Source organism: Dermochelys coriacea, chromosome 7, assembly GCF_009764565.3.
Source record: "Dermochelys coriacea isolate rDerCor1 chromosome 7, rDerCor1.pri.v4, whole genome shotgun sequence".
Classification (NCBI taxonomy): Eukaryota; Metazoa; Chordata; order Testudines; family Dermochelyidae; genus Dermochelys; species Dermochelys coriacea.
Window position 1 is genome coordinate 97,363,119 of NC_050074.1, and position 16,778 is coordinate 97,379,896.

General features: G+C 40.7%; 1 protein-coding gene across 1 annotated transcript in view; it reads right to left on the reverse strand.

Moving 5' to 3' along the window:
• Window positions 1-16,133, reverse strand: part of ADGRA1 (adhesion G protein-coupled receptor A1) — a 474,014-nt gene extending 457,881 nt beyond the window's left edge. Inside the window, exon 1 of the mRNA XM_038411116.2 lies at window positions 15,701-16,133. Within this exon, the coding sequence (XP_038267044.1) occupies window positions 15,701-15,921 (221 nt within the window). The 5' untranslated portion in view covers window positions 15,922-16,133. The remainder of the gene's footprint in view (window positions 1-15,700) is intronic.
• Window positions 16,134-16,778: the final 645 nt, after the last annotated feature.

Consider the following 16,778-nt stretch of genomic DNA (forward strand, 5'->3'; position numbering starts at 1 on the left):
TGACATCTGTGGCAATTCACAACCCATGTTGACCACAAGAACCTTTATTTTTAGTCACTATTTTTAGTCACTTTTCAGAGAAAGACTCTACCTAATCTGAAATAGTGCTTTGAAAAGCTATAATTTAATAAAACATTACCTATTTTAATTTAGTCAAAATTTGATCCTGGCCTTTGATTCATTTTCATTACCAAAAATCTTTGAAATCAAGTGTTCCATTTCTAAATTAGGTGCCAAAATGATATCAACCAGTAATATTAGGCTGGGATTTTCAAAGGAGTCTAAGAGAGTTAGGCACTTAAATACTGGTAAATTTCAGTGGGATTTGGCAACCTAATTTTCTTAGGTTCCTTTAAATATTTCTACCTTATTTTTAATACATTTATCAAGAAGCATGCTACACAAGTTACTGATGCTACTGAAATGCTTGAGTAAAGCAAAAATATACTTAAAAATCAAGATGTCTTACTGAGCAATTTACATTTAAACAGTATAAAATGTTGCTGTGAACACTATTTTATGACATGATTATATAATGAACCAATAATTACATGGGGGCACAAATTAATCAGGAATTGCTTCTGGAAGAATAGCCAATTAGAAACAAGTTTATAATGATAACCTGATGAGCATGAAGTATTCTAAAACAATGACTTCACTTACCCTGAAATATTCAAGGAGATAAACAACTGATGTGTATCTGTAACAAATATGTATCTCTCGTTTATTTACTGCTTATTGTTATTTTTTGTTCATAAAAAGATATTGTTTTTCATTAGTTTTATTGAACAAACAATCTTGCACAGAATGGAGACAAAATAAATGATCACATCTGCATTTTTGTGAATATTTGATATTACTAAAGAGTTTACCTATGCATCATGTTTATTGTGGAATTAATTGGGAATTTTAAAAACATATTAAGCAACAGAGAAAAAATTAATGTAGTTGCTGGTTTGGGAAAATGTTCTCACTTCTTTGCTTTCATAATGCAAAGAGCTTAGTTCTAGATGTTCTAATTTTTCCTTGACATAGACCTTGAAGATTAGTGAATACAAGAGAGATATCTTTAATAAGATCTCATTTTAATAAGCAGCAATAAGTATTAATTCAATATATTGTCTGGGTTAGCTCATGTACATTTTATATTTTATGAAATGTTGGCAACACGAGGCATCTGAGATTGAATCTTCTGATATTTCTGTCCCAAGTCTTCAATCCTCATGGTCTTCCTAAGGTTTTCTGGGTACTCTGGAGTATCTATGAGGTGCTCTCTCTCCAAATTCTAAGCAGGCAGCAATGGGAGTAGCATGCTGCTGAAGAGAAAAGTAAGGTCACAGAATCATCCCGTGAAGATTGTCACCTGCCAGTGTCCTTAAGAGAAATCTTCCTGCCACTGAAGGGAAAAGGCTCTGGAGCCTCCTCAGGAGAGGAAGGTTGTTGGGTGGAACCCACACAATTTCGTAATTTTTTTGTTTAATTTCACTCAATCTCAGATTGATGGATTTCTTTCTGATGGAATAACAATCATTGTCTTCCTACAACAGAAACCAGCCATTGTTTTAGTTTGCTTAATAGAGTAGTGCTAATCACAGACCAGAAGTTCAGAATCTAGCTTGTTAAAATGCTCACCCAATTCTGATCAATAAATGTAACACTAGTGGATATATCAACTGTGCTTTCTTTCCTATACACCAACTACAGTATAAATGGGAAATGGTGGCTTTTGCAATAGTAGTATGGCTTTGTCAGCCGCAGCCCCCATATCCGAGAACAATTCATTAATTTGATTTAAGGTGAAATGCCATGGTAAGCTTGTAAAAAGACTGGGAATGATACCAGCTATACCACAGAAAGGAGGAAAACTGTCTTTTAAACTTAGATTTGTTTTGCATACAGATAAGTTTTAGTTTTCTAGCTCAAAGTCAGTAACCAAAGTAACATAGCATTCTGGAGAGATTTCATCCTCAAATTGCTACACTTTTTATGTACGTACTGCATACTTTATTTTCTGTAATAGAGTCATGGGAGTAGTTACATGGGGCTGCAAAGGATTAAGAGGGGAACTCCTCTCCCTCCCCTCTTTGCTTGCCTGCCCCCCCCCCGCCCCGGGATTGCCAACTTTGTAATATTTTTTTTTAAAAAGAGTGCCAAAATCTCCCCCTCCTCGACCCCATCCCCCGCTTACTCCTCTTCCCCCCTTCCCTCATCACTCGCTGCTATTCCCCTCTCTCCTCTGCCCAGGTTAGGAGGGACTTGCCTGCAGATCCATGGCGGGGAGAATCAGCGACCCAATGCAAGTAGGAAGTGGCCCTGGCTGAGTAGGGACTGGCACAGGTGATGACCCCGCATCTCCCCGCCACCTCTGCCCACAGTAACTCGACTTTGCATGTCCAGTCAGTAGATATGACCGGACACTTTCAGTTCCCCTTTTTGACTGAACTTTCCAGTCAAAAACCAGGCACCTGGCCACCCTATCCTCACCCCTGCATGCCACCACGACCGAGCCCTGGGGGGTGGGCAAGGAAGATTGCAGTGTCTATCCCTTCCAGCTGATAGATGGAGGGGAGGCAACAGAGCCACAATGAGGCTACTGCTCAGTAAAACCACACTAGGAATTCTCCTCCCATTGTTTAGGTGATGAACTGAGAAGAGAGGAAGACCTGCAGTGATGACAATAGGACTGCTTTGGTCTTCTGCTAGCCAGATGGAGTTTATGAACCAGCAGTTGGCAGTGGAGAATAGAGGAACTGGAGAAGGCAGAGATGGGAACAAAGAGGCAGAAGAGAGCAGAAATAATCAGATTAAAATGGATGAGGGGAGATCCTAAAGGGAGGATGTAAAAAGGAGTAGGAACTGGGAGTGCATCAGGGTAGAGCTGGGTATGTCAGAGACAGGGGAAATTGGAGGAGGACAAGGAGAAAGTAGGAATAGGAATGCAATCCACTATCTAGGGCTGAAGGAGGGAGGGTGAGAAAGAGAGACTGAAGAGCAGAGGGATTGTCTGGGGACTGAAATACAATGGAGCAAATCAACACAGGGTCACTATGGATGTATTTCTGAAAGATCTTTTTGGCAGAGGGACATCTGTAGAAGGGAGGGAAGACTACAGAGTATGAGAAGGAAGAGAAGAATGAGGTGGGGAGGAAGGAGGAGGAAACTTGTGGATGCAACAGTGCAGACGCAGACTGCAACAGCAGAAGGTGAGTGTGACTATGTGCAAAGGCTGGCTAGTGGGAGAATTATCAAAGAATGAGCCTCTTAAGTAGGGTGTTCTTTAGATCAAAAGGTAAAAGATAAGAGGAACAAGGCTCATGTTTTGGGGGACGGGAGGGCGAAGAAATACTCAGAATGTCTATACTAGTTTTCCGAATCTTAATATTGCATTGCCCCAGGTAGCTTTTAGGTACTATTGCAAGGAAACTCAGTTTTTAGTCAGCACTGACCTTGTGTCCTAGTATGTCTGAGTGTTAAAAGCTGAAGCTGGTTTTTGTTGTGCTGTTGATAAGTCACCATAACTGAGAGAAAGTTTCACACGCTCCTTAGGGTGCATCCTTCCCATCATTTTTGCTATATTTTTCCAAAATGCTATAAGTAGAGCTGAGTGAATAGTGACCTTTTCGGTTCATTGGCAATTTTGGAAAGTAATTTAATTCTTTACCTTTTTTTTTTTTTTTTTTTTTAATTTTGAAACAAGTATTTCAAACTGAAAAATCAAAATGTTTCATTTCAGTTTTTTCAGATTTTTTTTCACCCCCAAAGTGAACAATTTGGTAAATCAGATACAAATGCATAAAATGTTTTGATGTCACTGATTCTACATAGTCACCAAAAATGTTTTGTCCAAATAAATAAATAAATAAATAAATAAATGCAGCTCTAGCTGTGAGGCCTGCCACAGTGCTAATTGTGTTCAGGTTTGAGGTTTGGGAATCTAACCTCCATTTCTTGTATTCAAAGGTATAGGGTCACTTGCTGGTTTGAGCTAGCATAAATGGTGGATTCTCTGTAATTTGAAGCCTTTAAATCATGATTTGAGGACTTCAGTAACTCAGCCAGAGGTTATGGGTCTATTACAGGAGTGGGTGGGTGAAGTTTTGTGGGCGGCAAATGTGCAGGAGGTCAAACTAAATGATTGGGATGGTCCTTTCTAGCCTGGAAGTCTATGAGCTTTTCCAGTGAGTTTGTAGCATATTTGTTCTGCCCTCAAACAAAATGCTAGAGTTAATATTAATTTTCAATTAATATCTATTGTCAGGGAGCTAATAAATTATAGCAAATTTGACAAACTGTTTAGCTCCTCTGACAACAGTGTATTCTGTTTCCAGTTTTTCAGGTCTAGTTTTAGGATATTATCAGGTTTAAGTTTATTTTCCCATTCTATTATTTAGGTTGGCATTTACCTTAAATTCCAATATATATAATCCTTTTATCTTTCCAGTTACAATTCCAGTCTATGAAACAGACACTGAAGCACCTATTTTGAATTGGAATTGGTTCATCTTTACATAAAAGAAGCTATTTATAAGAGGGTCACCTCTGCTACCTTGATTCTGTGGTTCCTTCCTTTTGCAGCAAATTCCTCACTAGCCAGGGAGAACCATGAAGATCCATATCCTAGTAGCCCTGGAGGCCCTAGGCCATCAAAGTTTTTCAAAACTATAATGCTGCATTAAAATGAAGAGAATCGCAGTGGACTTGATTCTCAGTTATGCTGAGCCCCCTCTATATTTACCAAGGGGCAGCTTTTTAAAAAGAAAAAAAGGTTTAAAAGGACATTCTTATTTATGGGTTACCTGACAGCAAGAGCTAAATTTTATCAGACCCAGAGGTAAATCTCAGAGTCTTTTCATAGGTTTTTATAATAAGACTGCCAACATACAGCAACAAATCCCACAAGTCTTCTCCTGCCTGTGTTTTGTTACTGACAGAACAGTTTATACAGTGTACATAATCTTATCTGAAAAAGAATAAGTCCAATTTAATACAGACAAGTAACTATCATCAATGTTATTAGACTATAATAAAAAAATAAGAAGTGGAGCAATGGCATGAAGTACATTCACTATTTGGAGATAAATCTCTCAGCTCAGTTTCAGGCATGAAAACAAAGTAGGAACTACTGAAAAGGAGAACAGTAGCATGATACCTCAAAATCAAAAAATTTGAAGTGAATATTCTCTATACTAAGAAAAGAGAGAGTGTGTATCAGAGAGAGGAAAAAAATCAGAAGAGCAGGAAAGTGTTTGAGAAATCTACAACTCCGCATTAACTCCCAAGAACTTGAAAGTAAATTTATGGAACACACGCTATCTTGACCAATGAAATAAAGGTTGGTCCAGCATGACTAGGGAGGCAGATAGCTAGCAGATTATTTTATGTATTTCTAATACTGTAGAATTACTCATCAGGGACAATGAATATGAAGGAGAGCAAAGATATCAAGTGGCAGTTGTACACAAAATTAGAGACAGAAGGCATGCTTGAAAACTTTCACTGCTGGTTTAATTCTGAATTTCAAGTCAGTACAGTGCTCTGAATTTCAGGTGTTCATGAGAGAAACAAGTAAGCCTCACAAATACTTCTTAGGAGTTGTTAGAGCAGAATAGCTGTCTCAGTGGAGCAAACCTGCCCTTTTAGCTTCCAGATTTATGCCACAAAACAGCTGTGTATAATAGAAGCAGGGCAAAACATAGTCTGAGGAAAGAAGGATGGATTATCTGGAACGGGGCCGGTTTGAGCAGCTGTGACAAAGCCCCCGCAGAAGAAAACAGTGTTATGTCTACAGAAGTTTTACTCAGGAAGCTGCTGGGTCCTTCTGTGGAGGGATGGAGGCAGCCACAGAGAAGTGTTCTTTCTGGAAAGGGGAAAAACATAGGGAGCAGAGTGACTGGAGAAAAAACTATATGCGTCACAGGATAGGAAGGGGACAGGGAAGGAATATAACAGCCCTAAATTGCAGTTTTTTCACAAGATGGGAGGCAGGAAGCATAGTGGCCTCAGAGCTGCTGCTTCTTTAAGAAGAAGAGGGAGCAATGTGCAGAGTGTCCTAGCAGAAGGGGAAGCAGCAGAGCCCTACAAATTGATACTCAAAGCAGAAATGATTGATCTGATTGGGGAGGGCAGAATCGATAAGAGCATAATTGACCGAGGGGAGGGAAGATGTGACAATGGAAATCAAATATGCATAGCTTTGGGGGGAGGTATTTCACTTGGAATAGTAGGTATAAGTTTTGGAGGCCCAGATTCTCACTCTCTCTCCAGGTCACATGAAAATTGTGTGTACAAGCTGTGCCTCATGGCCAGCAAAGACAATCAGCCCCTGACTATCCCCATCTGTATATTTTTATAGTTTGATCACTTTTGAAAAACATGTGGAAGATACTAAGATTTCCAGCAATGCTGTAAATGTGTCAGTGTTACTTCTGATAATCACTTTCATCACCTGCTTTTTAGGGAAAAGTCCCTTTCAGTAGCTGAAAAAAGATACTATGATCCCCAAGAGGCATGAACTCCTAGAGTCTCTTTTAAGGAGAACTTCCACATGCATAAAAGTTATCGGTGAGAGCTGTAATAAGAGATATAACCAGTTGGTGGACAGGACTTCAGCTAGTGACCAAAGGTGGGATTCACAAAGGTACTTAGGTACATAACTCCCATTTTTAGGCACCACTGCAATTCACAAAACTCCCATTTGGCTGCCACCTAACACTGTAGGAGCCTAAACTCATTTCGCACCCAAGTTTTTTCCTCTGGGCACATACACTGCAACCTCATTCTAGGTGCCTAGATACCTATCCCCTGCCTGAACATATGCACTACTGCCTCATGCTAAGTGTCCAGACATCTCCTGCCTAAGCCACAGAGTGTTTCACGAACTAGAAAGATAGGAGTTCAGCTAGCCAAGTTGTGTGTGTGCCCCCAGTCCAGTATGTGATCTCTGAGTATGCCTACCATATCAGGGCCCTCAGGCAAGTTCATACAAAGACAGCTGTGTGCACGGGGAGGGAAAACCTCCCTTGTAACATTTAGCCCTAGTGAATAGGGTACTCAGCCAGGATGTGGGAAATCCCCAGTTCTACTGAGGAGGAGAAAGGATTTGAACAGGGATCTTCCAACTCTCATGGGAATGCCCTAACCTCTTGGCTATAGAGTCTCTCTCTCTCTCTCTCTCTCTCTCTCTGGCCCAATTAATATTGTTTAATTAAAATGGAACAACTTCAAGAGGAGAGATTGAAGGTGCCCACATCAGAATATTTTATAGCCCAGTGGTTAGCGCTCTCACCTGAGAGGTAGAAGACTCCTGCTCAAATCCCTTCTACTCTCAGGTAGAATACTTGAGCCTGCGAGTCTCCCATATCCTGGGTGAGGACCCTATCCACTAAGCTATACATTAGACAGGAGATCCTCTCTCTTCCCCCTCCCAGCTCTTTTGACTAGGATTCCACGTGCAACTTAGGCAGCCAAGCACCTATGTTCCCTTACTTCATGGATCACTAGCAGAGCTAGGCTCCTCCATGGAGCCCAAACTTAGGTGCCTATCTTTGAGAGAGGGGCAGTGCATAGCCCTCACCTCTCCGGTTGGAGTCTCCCATGAGCTATCCTAGGCAGCTTCCCACCTAGCATGCTGGCTTTGTGGACTGAAAGCTAAGGCGCCTCTCTCTCTCTCTTTATTCATTGTATAGAGAGCCTAAGCCTCTAATTCAGGCTTTGTGGATTGCAAAGGCATTCCTATGATTTTCTAGGCCCCTAAAAGTTTGGCATTATTAGGCTCCACATTGCAATGCCTCCTTCCCTTTGTGAATCCCACCCCCAGTTACTGACTGCTTTAGAACTGCCAATGGTCCAAACATAGGGCCCTACCCAGACACAACAGATGAGGGTACATGCACTTGAGACAATTTGATTTCTTTGTCGCGTATATCCTTTGGGCATTAAAAATAAATCTGTGCAGCACATATTGGCCTAACATAGCAAAACATGCAGTGGCATTTACCAAATCTCTTCTAGCTTGACAATCAACTAAGGTCAATAATGGATCAACTGGCAAATTATCCCATATGGCAGAAACCTACATATGAGGGAGGAAATTCACAACATAACACTTTACCTAGGTCTATCTTCCCTGTTAAAGGTATATACATATATGTTTACATATACCTATTTTTCCTAAGCAATCTTAAGTCTTTTGTCCCTCTAGAAAGAGTCTACCCCAAAATCAGAAAGCCAGCAATATACAAGTTGCCTAGTCTCTGATACATATTCCATGTTATTGGTGAAATGACCAAATAGATAAGTGATGCAAATAATAATAGATTGCAAAGATTGCAGTCCTGGGCCTCTAAAAGTCACCTGCCTAGAAGAAGAAGAAGAGGGACAGAATGTTTAGGCTGTGGAACTGCAATGATCACTTATTATCCTTAGATTAGTTAGAATTAAAAAGACGAAAAAAGACCCTATTATATATTTAAGAATTTATTATGAAAAAAAACAGTAATACAATAGCTCCCCTAATATTCCTTTGGCATGTAAAACTGGTATCAGCATGGCTAAGTGTCAATTTGAACACCAAAATGTCAGGATTTAGTTATTATATTAGGTACTGCCAAATTAAATAAAGAATTCAGGGCTCCTTCTCCCCTCTCCAGAAATAATCTCACCCAGGATGTTTGTCTAATGGAGAAAATAAAACATTTAAATTCATAGTATTTTGTACTCATTCTGGGTATGTCTAGACCAAGAAAAACAATCAATTTTAGGCTGAGCTACAATGCCCTACAAATCTCATCCTGCCTGACATTTCTACTCTCTTTTCCTCCTGTTCCCCATTCACCTCTCCCAGCCACTCACTTCATCTTTCTCATATCTTCTGTCAGTTTTCCTTATGCTTGGAATTTCTTTCACCATGGCCGATTGTCCCTCCAACAAATTTTTGGGAGGCTACATGGTCCAGCACATAGATAGGGAGCCAGAATATTTAGCTTTCCTATTCCTGTCTCTGACAATGATCTGTTGTATGACCATGTGCAAGTCACTTAGCTCTCTTCACCTTAGTTTCCTCACCTGTTTAATGAGGATAATAACTTACCTGTCTTTATACGGTGCCTTATGAATGATCTAGAGATTACAAGTGTTATGCAAGGGCTAAGTATTATTAAAACATTTTTGAAACCCATTCTCAGGACCCCTCTTTTTCCATTATCTTCTCACCAATAATCTTTTTTTGTTCATCCCTGCGTTCCTAAAATATTGTCTTGCATTTTCTAGCCTTGGATAACTTAGATTGTAGGCTCTTAGGGACATGAAATGTGTTTTATACCGTAAAAGTACAGTGCAGCAAAATTTATTTGCTATATAATTTATTAATAACAACCGTTATGAACCACCGCAGCATAGAACAGGAAGAGACAAGACTGGGCATGAAACAAATGAAGTAGTTTTTTGTTTTGTTATTTAAAGTATATAAAGCAAGTGCTGATGTGACATAACACTGAACTAATTTGGGGACAGGGGAAATGGGGTAAATCCAGCCTTTAGAGAATTGGTTAAATGTTTGCAAAGTGCTTTGAGTATGAAAAAAACTATGTATTATCATTATTGCGACACAGCATCTCTGAAATTAAATATCTGAGGGGCTCATCACTGCCATTGATCTATGAAAATGTGGGTCTTCAGCTCTGCAGATCCACTGCATTTGTGATAGTTATTTACAAATGGCCAAGTTCTACCTTTAGTGAAATCTGTGTAACCCCATTTAAGACAACAGAGTTACATAGGGATAACTGCGGGAGAATTTGTCCATTAAAAGGGACTTGGTGTGAGAAGAGTGCTGGGTTTTCTTTCAAAGAAAGTAGTAAGTTAATCATGTACCACTATCAGAAACAGGTGGATTTTAGTAATATTTTGAAACTATATCACCTTCCAGCCAAGGCTACCAAGGCATTTAATAAATAAAAATTCACAAGCCAAAAAGGAAGACTGTATTATCTTCATTTTATAGAACAAAAAAAAAAAAAGAGGCACAGACAAGGTAAATGGCTTGCCTCATAAAAAGAAAAAAAAAATCAGACAGCATCTCTGTGCTAGAGCTGAGAACAGAACCTACATCTCTTCGTGACCTAGAGGCGCTTTAACCTCTAGACCACAGTGCTTTGCAATAAACAAGTTGCCTGTGTATATCGGAGGTCAACTAACATGTTATGCAGCCAACCATAACTGGAATGACTCCAGAGCCACTTCAAAGCTCGCAAAGACCTTTCTGATTGCGTCTCTACAAATTTTTCAGTTGCATCAGAGATCCAAATGCAAAACCAAGCAGTCTAGGGCATCATAAGGATTTTCATTAATCCACATGCATTATGTAGGTCCACAAGTCAATGAGGGCTGATCCAGCAGTCCATATTTATCCAAAATTCCCTACTAACATCTAAAAGCAATAACATGTGCATCCAAGGAGTGCAAGGTCCTGAATGGATCACCGTAATTCACTTACCAATAAATCTTTACATCTAGAATACCCACTTGTATAGTGAACGGAGATTATTAAAAAAAAAGAGTCTGGCCAGTATTTTTGGGCATATGTTTAATTTAAACAAGTAAAATTTAATATATACTCTCTTAACTCTTATAGAACACCTTTTTATGAGACAATGAAACAAATGGTTATTACCCAAAAAGCTGCAATACATATTGTTTAGTAATATTGTGAGAGTTTGGATGATCAGCTCAGGAGCAAGCTCCCACATCAACGAGAATTTAGAGTGCTCATGAGGGAGAGAGTATCTCATCTGTTGCACACACTCATGAGCCTGCAGGCACACTCAAGGAGTAGCATGAACATAATCTGAAAGGGCCAGATGGAAGATCACCACAAAGCAAAGTCTTTGTGATTGGAAGGAGGAAGTATGGAAGAATACTGGAGTGCTCAAAAGGCTCCTGTTCCACTAGGGGAAAAAAAGAGTATTATGGAGTGAACAACCAAAACAAGTTATACGGCAGGCAAATGCTTCCAACACTTAGATGGACAGGGTCAGAGGATGATCTTGTTTGACAACAGCAAAAATATAGAAACCTAAAGGGAAATAAAAAAAAAGATCTGCCTAAACTTTAAGTTAAGTTTAGACACAACAATAAGAACAATAAAAGATCAGATCATTGGTCCTTCTCATCAAGCGTCTTGTCTCAAAAAGTGGACCATAACTTAGCCAATCGCAGACTGATCTGCACAGATGTGCCTTTTGCTGACCTCTGCGGACACTCAAGAAACACGAGATTGGATTATCCACATCATTAGTGTACATAACTACAACTGTCTTGAATGCTATTTTGTCCCTTTTATAATCCAACCAAATGTCTTTATTATCTCCGATGGCAATGAATAAAGTCTCTCTCTCTCTCTCAAAAAAAAAACAAACAAACAAACAAACAAAAAAGCACCACACCCACCAACATGGTTATACCAACTCTATTGTCCAGAAGTGAAATGTGGACACTGAGAATGGCTGAAGAACACCAGACTGTGGTGTTCAATTCTCATCTCATTTTTCACCATGAATCTCCTTCTCCATATGTACACTTTAAAGGCCATTACAGCAAAAATAAATAAGAATAAAGAATACAAGCAAAATACACAATTTAAGAAAATATAAACAACTACCAAGAAAAGTGAACACATGATATAAAAATCCCATTAAGATCCACTCTAAACACAAACGAATGAAACATGCCAAAAGCAAAATTAAAGAAACGTTACGTTATGTTACTTCTACTCATTGTGGGTCTGCATATCAGTAGATATTCGTATCAATGCGGAAATAGCAGATGCTGTAATTTAACACAGCTTTGGGACAACAGTATATTGCTGTAGAAAGAGGAAAAGTAATCCCTCTGCTACAGAAGGCACATAAGTCTCCGTCGCAAGTCACTGAGGAGTTTCACTGTGGATCGGAACAAACCCATTTCAACAGAAGATACATGCTTACTTTCAGAAGCTATAGTAAAATTAGACAGCCATTTTATCCAAGTGCTTACAGTTCCTATTTCAAAGGCACCAAGATAAGTATTGAATACAGACAGATAAACCGTGCATCCAAAAAATTTTAACAAAATTTCTTTAAAAAAAAAAATGAGGGTGCTACAGCTGACTGATCAGCTCATTTTCTTAAATTTTACTTCTCATAAAATGCTCTTAATTTGTTGGGGCCACCTGACAATTTATAGTGCAGATATTACTGAATGTAAAGATCTTGAAAACTGTCACTGACAATCTCTCCCACCACTCAAACTGAAGATAATTGGTTAAACCATCCAAAGCCCACTGAAGTCAACGGGAGTCTTCACTTCAGATCAGACCCTATATTACCAAGACGTTTAGTAAAATTGATGTCAAATCCTGCCAAGTCTGCCCAACACAACCAACTTCCATGGTTAATCAATTAAAGAAACATTAAATACAAACTCTCTTCCCTAATAAAACACACATATTGTTTTAAATTAGTTGATAAACTACATCACATAGCATGTATGTACATATGTACTTACAAAGTATACAGTATGCACTATAACTTCATCTTATATGATTTAAGAGATATTTATTACTTCTCAATGGTGGTAATTTTTCATAACTGCCTACTACGGTTATCAGAATATTGTAACAATTTCCCTTAGATCTGCCCTTCCAATTAAATAGCACCAAAAAGAAAAAGCAACTATTATTGAATGAATTATTAAAATCATATGAAATGTTATAATTTGCTATGCTTGTTTTATTTAATGTTACTGCATCTGCAACACACATTGACCTTTATTCACATCTATATTTCCCAATTGTTAAAGCAATTCAAGACTTTGTATTCCATATGTTACAGCTTTCTCTGTAGGCCAATAAAACAGTGGAAATAGGCAGCGTGTCTGCAAGCAAATGCTCTTTTACTAGATCTTTTTACACCTCAAATTTTAAGTCTTGTTTTACCTTCAAGCATTAGCTTCTAATTATAGATTTAGTCTTGGAAAAAATGTAATCTCCTTAAACTACATGTAATTTAAAAAGGAGGTATTTAGCAGGCATACAACATTTTATTCACTTAAATAGAGCAATTTGAGCATAAGAAATGGAAAACTTCTAACACACACATTCAGTTTTGAAGTCAGCAGAAGTTGGTCCAATAACAGATATTACCTCACCCACCATGTCTCTCACAGTTTTGATCAGTTAGCTATAAATAACAAGTTACCTATTAAGATTAAGTGACTTTCATGTAGTATAGTGTATTTCTGATACTTGAACAAATGTGTTTGAGTGTCCTCTGAACTATATAGTATTATCTACCTTGAGACTAGTGCCTTAAATCTTAGATATTAGTGGGCAGCTCCTCATTTTGGAGCTATGACAACTTGCGTCAGCTGAGGATCTGCCTGTATATATTTATTCCTGCACTACCTTCTTTCAATAGTACACTCCTATTTGAAACCCTTCAACTGTTAATCCTATATTAAGTATGCCAAATTTACTTTCTAATACAGTTTAAATGTATAAATGGTCATAAAATAAGTGTTTCCAAAAAGTCTGGAAAACTTTTTGCAAATAAATATTTAAAAATAAAGCACAAAGGGAACACCTTGTTGACATGCACAATTAGAGAGTTTCTAGAAATGTCTTAAGCAATGGAGAAAAGTAGTTAAGTCTGCACAAAATCTTTTTGGAAAGTTAGAATGCTTTATGTTCTTAAAGAAAATTATAAACTATGAAAGTAACATTGCATGTATATGGTAGTTATGAACTTATGTTGATTTAATAAAGTTATTCTACCTCAGTTCAGCAAAATTCTTTGAGAAGTGTAGTTATCGTATCTATATATTAAGATGCACAAGCTTCCCAGATGAAAGATCAGCATAATCAGTTTTAGCAAAAGCTGAACTGGATCACACTCAGCACATCTGCACATTTACAAGCACAAATTCCCCAGATGTGATAAATTACTATCTTTACCACTTGTCTCCTAAAAGTGTTGACTTAAAGAAAGTGCTGTGAACAGTGGAGATGTTCCCAGCATGAGTTGTCAAATGAACTAAATTCAATTGCATAGGATCAGTTGGATATATGCATCATCTAAAAGGGCAAAATGCCAACAATGTTAATGCTTGGGTCCTGTTATAGGAACATTACTTTAACGTCTCGGTGATAGAGGTACAAAATACCATTAGTTATGTTTACTTACAACACTATATTTGTTGCTGATTTCCAAAACACATGCAAGTCAACAATACCCAAATTGTGAGTCATTTCCCCACTACTGGATTACTTAAACAACAAACATATCTGACATATTCCAAATAGCATGCATACAACCAAAAATGTATGCGGACAAAAATATAGACATCGCAGCTTCCAAACTTTAATTAGAGAAGAAAACATCAGTTTCAGATAATTTGTTAAATAACCCTTAAAATGCAACTCTGCAGTACAGATAGCATATTTTATCATCCTTGGGGTTCGAAATTATCCTGTTTCAAGTTTAAAGGTGCATCAGCTGGTCTAATCAGCTTAGCTATCACAAACATTTTCAAAACCACCCTACAAGGTAGTATGCAATTTACATTGTAGTAAATTCTGCTTTCCAAAAACAAACAAAATACCAAGAAGAGTTTCTAAACTAGAAGTGAAAACAAACTCAAATATTTTTTAAAAGTAGGGCCAGAGTCCCAATTGCCCACCCAGGTTGATTAGAGAGACAAAGTGGGTGAGTAATATATATTTATATATTATTATATGTTATAATATGTTATTATATTATAACTTCTGTAGCTCACGAAAGCTTATGCTCTAATAAATTTGTTAGTCTCTAAGGTGCCACAAGTCCTCCTTTTCTTTTTGCGAATACAGACTAACACGGCTGCTACTCTGAAACCTGTTCTTCTTCAGTTTTCCTCACCCACCCTGTCTCTGTAATATCCGGGGCCCGACTGGGCTACAGTTACGCTGCATACACCCAGTTTGATCTCAGTTTCTGCTCCATTTTGACTCTGATTAAGGTGTTTGATGTATATTTCATAATTTGTTACGCACACTAAACCATTTCCTCTTCTGGCGCGGAGAAGTAGCTTTCTTCAAACTTTTACAGAAGGTTGGAGTCCGACACGGCACAAACTATTCGTTTATAACGTTTTTCCTAGGTGGGCTTTCTTGGTCCTCTACTCTCATTTCTCTCCCAGAAAGGAAATAACACGCTCTTTAGAGTCCAAACTTTCCCCGTCCCCTTCGAAGCGGTGACAGCTATCTGGGAACACCAGTGCCTAGATTAGCGCCCATAGCTCGCATCGGGATGTGTGCGCGCTTTGGGAGAGGGGATGCAACCCCGCCTGGAGTCGGTGCGCAGCTCGGCCAGGTATTCGGCTCTCACACGTCAACTTCCAGGCACCCAAAGTGTCCTCCAACTTGGGCTCTCTCCCAGGCACGACCCGCTGCCTCCTGCATTAGCCAGAGGCTTGCTTCTCTTGATCCTACGTCCAGCCCTATCCGACCCCCTCCCGCCGGCGCGGAGAGCAGCAAAGCCAGACCCTTGACAGCTGGGTTTCCTTTCACACGCTCACCTAGCCAGCGCCAGTCACACACACACACACACACCCGCCCCCCCGAGCCCCCGGCTGTTTATCCGAGGCAGGCTCCACACGTGCCCCCGCAGCCCAGCCGGGCTGTACTTACAGAGACACCGTGCGGCTCGGCAGCAGAGAAGGCTGCAAAGTTTCGACCAACTCCCCGCCGCTGCAGGCAACTTTGATGCGGACGGTTTGGCGGCCGGGCCCCTTGGAGCGCTCCGCGGTGCAGAGGCAGCTGTCAACGATGAGGTCCGGGCAGTTCCGGCTGGCCCAGGAGAGCCCCGCCAGCGCGGCCGCCAAGCAGAGGCAGCGGCAGAGCCCGTGCATGGTGGAGGAGCGGACGCCGCGGCTCTGCGCTGCTCATGGCAAGTTCCGCGCACAGCCCGCTGCGAGGGCGGCTCGGGGCCCGCCACGCCTCCTGCACTGACCCGCTGCCGGCAGCGCGGCCCCGGGGCAGGGAGCGGCTCCCTCCCCCCCCCCCCGTCTCGCGGTGGTCACGCCCAGCAGGAGCCTCGGCGGCGCCCTCCGCTCACCGGAATAAAGCTCCCCCGGGAGGCGAGCGCGCCTCCCGCCGGCTGATGTCAGCGCGACCCGCCCACCGCCCGGCTCCGCCACCAGCCCCGGGCAGCGCCCCCGGGCTGAGCGGGCGAGCCGGGCTGCCGCTCGCTCGGACCGCGCCTGGCGGGGCTCGCTGCCTTCTGGCCCCCGCCCCGCAAGGGGCAGGGCCTGGGCTGGTGCTGCACGGGGCGAGCCCCCGAGGCAGCGACCGCGTGAGGCTGAGGGGCACCGTGGGAACCCAGTTTACAGCCGGCCTACTCCGCCCCCTGTGGGTTGGGAGAGCGGAACTGAGTGGGGAGATGCCATTGGGAGTATCCGGACCAGGGGCGTGTGGTTAAGGAACTGGAGGACTCGGATTTGCGGAATCTGGCTTCACTTCCCAGCTCTGCCACTAATTTCCCTTGCGACTTTTGGCAGTTGGCTTCCAGGCCTAATTTTCTATCTGTAAAATGGAGAGAATAGTTCATTTTAAGTTAAGACAAGGTTCGGTTCAGCTTCGCTTCATCAGTGTTGTTACCAGCTACTACAACCGCTGTCACAGAAAAGCTTGCACCTAAAATAAGTGTCGCTTCATGAGGGCCGCATAGCAAAAATACACAGAAGCTCAAACTATAGGAGACTCTGCA